Source organism: Triticum dicoccoides, chromosome 3A (genome assembly GCF_002162155.2).
Source record: "Triticum dicoccoides isolate Atlit2015 ecotype Zavitan chromosome 3A, WEW_v2.0, whole genome shotgun sequence".
Taxonomy (NCBI): domain Eukaryota; kingdom Viridiplantae; phylum Streptophyta; class Magnoliopsida; order Poales; family Poaceae; genus Triticum; species Triticum dicoccoides.
The window spans coordinates 613,574,407-613,579,712 of NC_041384.1; the positions used below are offsets into that span (position 1 = coordinate 613,574,407).

The 5,306-nt window shown below is 58.4% G+C and overlaps 1 protein-coding gene across 1 annotated transcript; it reads left to right on the forward strand.

The window, feature by feature from the left end:
* The first annotated feature begins 1,248 nt into the window (after window positions 1-1,248).
* On the forward strand, window positions 1,249-3,718 carry LOC119269590. Its single transcript, XM_037551448.1, has 5 exons — window positions 1,249-1,706; window positions 1,845-2,195; window positions 2,299-2,578; window positions 2,677-2,784; window positions 2,911-3,718. Exons 1-5 carry the CDS (start codon window positions 1,500-1,502, stop codon window positions 3,048-3,050), a joined length of 1,086 nt encoding a protein of 361 aa, XP_037407345.1. The 5' UTR covers window positions 1,249-1,499; the 3' UTR covers window positions 3,051-3,718.
* The last annotated feature ends 1,588 nt before the right edge of the window (window positions 3,719-5,306 follow it).

Below are 5,306 nucleotides of genomic sequence, written 5' to 3' on the forward strand. Positions count from 1 at the left end.
CATTTCCGTCGCCCCGCCCAAAACGCGACCGCTGCCGCCAAAAGAAGCGCGCGGCCGTGAAAACAATTTGCCAAACAGAACGTGGTAAATTAAGATCGTGGCGCCCGTGAGCCCGAGGCGCTGGCTGGTTTCGCGGGGCTACGTACGTAGTACTCCTACGTGCGTACGAGGGCGCCGCCGGCCGAACCGGCGCGACAAGCGCGCCGCCATTGGCGACGGGCGTGGCCGGCCTGTTCTTTGCGCGGTCGTTGCGGAATCTATCGACCCATGCAGCGGCGGTCCGCAAGAATCCGAGGAGAAAAGGTTCCCATCCCTCGTACGCCAGCGCATCTGGGCGACCGGACGAATTGTTGCATCTGTATCTGCATGCCACTCTCGGGCTCACTCACTCTCGTCGGCGCACGGCACGCACGTACATTCACGTCTGGACTGGCATGGCATGGCACGGCACGAACGCGACGCACGAACGGGCACTCTTTTACCGGTTTACCACACGCAGTACACCTGGCCGCGGCCCGAGAGGCGAGCCGGACACGAATTCAATGTGGCCGCTGGACAGCGCGGTGACATGAGACGAGTACAAACTCCTGGGGCCCGACGCGGGTCTCGTGACGCACAAGCTTCTTCGTCGCGCACGTCAACGCGGCAGTAATTTAATCACCACCACAAATAAGTATCACCCGAATGGTGGCATTTCGGTGGGGGCACGCTGGTTTCCGCGTGAAACCACTTCCGTGAATGGTCCCTCTTAATAACGCGCTGATCTGCCTATAGATCGCACGTTCGATTCGGTCCGGTGCCTTGGTGTGAACCCCATGCAACTTTCCGCTGTTCATACGATGTTGTTTCGTCGCACACCCAACACTGCAACCAAAATCACGACATTGCGAACGCGACGCCAGACAATTATTGGTGCCATTTCCAGAGGCAAAAGTCACATGAGTTGAGCTGAGGCTCAGCCAGAAGGGATGACAGACACGACGCGGCGAGGTGAGGTGAAACTGAAACCTCTCCGCCAGACGTTGCGCATGAGGGGGGAGCCGTAAAGCGCAGCGCGAAAAGAGCTGGTTATTTTGGCCAGGTTACCATACTTAACCCGGCCGGTTAGAAACGCGGCCCCGAGGAGGCGCACAAAAAACACGCCGGCGCCACCACGACCGCAAACGCAATGGTAACCTTTTACACTTTTGAACAAATCGCCCGGTAAATTTTGCCCCCCCCCCCCTACCCTTTCTTTATAAACCACCCCGCCGCTTTTCTCCGCCGTCCGTCCGTCCGTCCGGTGAGATAAATACGCTTTGTGAGGAGTGAGAAGCATTAGCGGCAGGAGAGGCAGAGGGAGCCATCACCCGGTACGTGTTGGGCGTAATTATCTCTTCCCCGAGCGGCGATTTCTGGCCTCCGTCCCCCGCCTTCGCGCGCGCCTATAATATTCGGGTAGGGGGTCGTTCCGTCCACGCTTCACGCAGAGGAGTTGGTTCCTTCTTCCTTGGGCGGAAATGGCGGAGGAGCACCACGGCGCCGGCGCCGGCTTCTGGCTGCCGGACGAGTTCCTCGACGACGACTTCTTCTCCGACGAGAAGGCGGCGGCCGCCGCCGCGGCGGCGGCGGCCAGGAGCGACAGCGACGACGAGGACGGGCTCGAAGGGCTCTCGCGCCGCGTGGCCGGCCTCGACTGCGACGCCGGCGACCGCGCCATTCCCAAGGTTGGTTTTCGGTTGCCGGACTCTCGTCTCCTCGTCTCGTCGCTTCTTGGCCTGGTTTGGGTTGGCATCCCTGTTTGTTGTCTTTGGAAGCATCTGATTGGTTGTTGTTTCTCTGTCTCTGCGTGTCTCGCGCTCCAGGCGGAGGTGATGTCTGGGTCTCCGCAGTCCACGCTCTGCGTGCTGCAGGCCTCCGGGGAGGACAGCCCCACCGGCGGCGCCTCGCAGGTCAGCTCGCCGCCGTCCTCGCCGCTGGAGCAGCGGCCGGCCGACCCATGGGACCTCCTGCACGAGGCCGCCGGGCAGGTGGCCCGCCTCGGCGTGGACAGCATCCCCGTGCCTGTTGTCAACCCTCCTCCCATCCACGGCGCCGGCGTCGCGCCGCCGGCGAGGAAGCCCTCTCCGCCGCTGCTTCCCTCCCCAAAGCCCGTCGGCCCTTACCAGTACCCGCCGAACAACTCGCTCGCACAGCGCCAGGCCCAAGTCGCTCGTGTGAGTTCCTCTGTCTTCTCATGCACCGTGCCGGCCAACTCTTGCGCTTCGTTTCTCGCCGGAGTGATTATTCTCTGACGTTTTGTATGGTTTCGGGTTTCAGTTCCATCTCCTGAAGCAGCAGCAGCTGATGAAGCACCAGCGGGAGCAGCAGCTGGCGATGGCGGCGGCCATGGCGTGGGGTTCCGCCGACGTCGGGCCGCTCGGGCTGAGCCCCTCGGCCTGGCCGCCGCTGCAGAAGTCCCCGCACCACGCCCCACCGTCCGCGGCCGGCATGCGCGCCGTGTTCCTCACCCCTCCGGGGGCCAAGCGCGAGTGCACCGGCACCGGCGTGTTCATCCCCCGGCAGGCCGGCGCGCCCGCCGAGCCCAAGAAGAAACCAAGTGCGCCCCCTTTCTCGCCCCCACTTCCTTTGCCTGCCCCTGTCATGTCCCCCAAAAGTATTCTTAGCTAAAAATCCTGTGGCTCTGCTCGGCCTCAGGCTGCTCCACGGTCCTCCTCCCGGCGCGCGTCGTGCAGGCGCTCAACCTCAAGGTCGAGGACCTCGGCGCCCGCCCGTGCTACCCCGGAGCCTTCGTTCTTGATCACGGTGAGCAATCAATCCCGTCTCATTACGCACGCACTAGCAACGCCAATGATAATCGCATCTTTATTTTGGGTTATGAAGATCCGTCAATGACTGACATTTCGAACTCGTTTCTTTGTGTCCTCACAGACGCGCTGGTGAGCCGGAGCAACGCGATGCAGGCGAGCCAGAAGCGCGAGCACAACGCCAACGCCAATGCCGCCGCCGCGCACTCCCTGCCGCTCGCCGTGGCGTGCGAGGTCAATCTCCCGCCGGAGTGGACGTACTGAGATGCATCGTCCGTCCGTCTCCGTCTCCCCCCGTTTCCATGGATCCCTGCCATATTTAAGTATTACTACGTATTACTATCATCATCGATGGTTAGCGCTAGGTAGCAGTTAGCTAGAGGTAGGAGGCGGTGGCGGTAGCATCAGCGTTAGGTGTTCTTTTGTGCGTGCGTGCGTGGGTGCGTGTGGGTGATATATTGGTTATTTTGGGGGACGGTTGGTGCTGGATGGATGGATGGATGGACGCCGACGAGCAAACAACGGAGGAGAAACAAAATCCATGGCATGGCCTCCGTAGGTTGTTGCCGGGAGGAATAATAAGTGTCGTCGTGGGTCCGACGAAGGAAGAAGTTTCGGAGCTATGGCGCTGCCTGCCAAGTAGTTCTTCTAGCTGTGTTAAGGTGATGAACTGACGAAGATTGGGAAAATATCGTCGGCGGTTCGGAAAGGCGTCGCTGTAAGATATAAGCAAGGAGGAAAGAAATAAGAGCTCCTCCATGTTTCCATTTGTGCTTAAGGCTTGGATTGGATTTGCGTTGTTGCAATTCCACTTCGGTCAGTCATGTGTACGCACGTACCATCATCATCCCTTTTGGCATCGCTCGGTTGCTTCGTGAATAAGGAACCCCCATCTTCTATAATAAGGAAAGATATAGTGCTGTTTTCTGTTCGGTGCTTGGGCTTTTCCTCCTTGTTACATTTCTGTTTTGGAATTATTTTTGCATGTGAAATTGATCGAGTGTCAGAGATTAATTACACTTGGGAGGGAGTAGGTTCGACAGAGGTGACTTGAGGTGTTGGGTGCACTCCACTTGGGCGCAAAACTCTAATCATGTGACGTATAGTTGCTTAACAAGGGGGTGTGCTCGGTTCTTTGTTAATTGTATAGCTGATGGTTCCGACTGGAGTTAACGGGCCATCCGCCTCCGCAAGAATCTTCTTCCCCGGCCGGGCCGGGCCCCCCGGTATCTTGCATCTTCACGGCTCGTGTCGTCCTCTGACGGCGACGCCTGTGTTGTGTCTGGGTCCCCGTAATTCTACGCCTCAATTATTTGCGAGACCCCGTTTAAAATCAAGAGGTCGGGGCCGGGACGGACGAACGACCGACCTCTTCTGAATCTTCTTCCATCGTCGGTCCCTGTCCGTGCGTGGCCAGGCGAGTGCAGATTCCGTTACGGCCTCGCATGGCTCCATCCTGTCCTCCCGTTGCGCCCTGCCGTGCCGCTCTGCCTGCTCTGACCCGGTCAAGGCGTCCGGCTTTGTTCTGGGCGCCGTCTCCCGCTTTCTCCACCGGCTCGGCCCGGATCGAAAGTGGCCGCGCCACATGTCGAGGGCACATTTGGGATGCCTTCCGCAGCGAATTGGAGAGGACGGCAATCCGATGCGTATCTCTTTGAAGGGTACTGCCTGCAATGGCACGATCGGACAAAGCGGATTGCCGCGTTCCCAAATGTTTCTTTCCGGAACGCCTTTTCCTGGATTCTTGTCGTACTTCTTGGGGCGACGGATATGTGCTAAAACACTTTCGGAATGTTCGGTCCTAGCAGTAGCTTATTGGTGAGATTCGGGTCTAACTTGTACTGTAACGCAGAAATTAGGCAAAAATCCTCTGGCGATCGAGCTCATTCCACTGCAGGTCGTGCCAACAAATTTGAGACGATTCGTACGAGTTACTCCATCCGTTCCGAATTACTTGTCGCAAGTATGGATGTATCTAGATGTATTTTAGTTCTAGATACATCCATTTCTGCGAACAATAATTTAGAACGGAGGGAGTACTAGCTAGCGACCGCGGGTGTGAGTCTCATGGGAGACCGAATTCTTCCCAAGTAGGAGTAGTACGGTTTTTTGTATTTTGCTTTCTCGCTCGGAACGGCTCTACTCCACGTACCGTACCTACCATCATTGCTGCTGCTGCTGCTGCTAGGAACCTGGCCGTCCGTCCGGTCCGGTTCGGTGGTCTGCTGTCTGCATCGGTGGAAAGGTGGGTGCGTCCGAGCTGGCGCAGCCGGCGCGGCGGCGCCCATGTGGCTCTCACGTTGCCGAGACACACCGGCCGGGCGGTGCACCAGTGGCACGGCCCCCGTCGGGTTGATTGGTCTCCGCTCGTTGTCACGCTGGTTGTGCGAGCGTGTCGCCTCTGATTGCTCGCCCGTTCCCTTCCTTTATCAACTCAAAACCACCCACTAACTTCAAAAAAAAAAAACCACCCACTGGCGTTGCTTAAAAAATGTGTACCGTACCGTATGTTCTACTACC

Excerpts from the sequence above, each read along its gene's own strand:
- LOC119269590 (XM_037551448.1), top strand. The coding sequence starts at position 1,500 with ATGGCGGAGGAGCACCACGGCGCCGGCGCCGGCTTCTGGCTGCCGGAC. Across the intron at positions 2,196-2,298 it reads GCCAGGCCCAAGTCGCTCGT|TTCCATCTCCTGAAGCAGCA; the intron begins GTGAGTTCCTCT and ends TTCGGGTTTCAG. Across the intron at positions 2,785-2,910 it reads AGCCTTCGTTCTTGATCACG|ACGCGCTGGTGAGCCGGAGC; the intron begins GTGAGCAATCAA and ends GTGTCCTCACAG.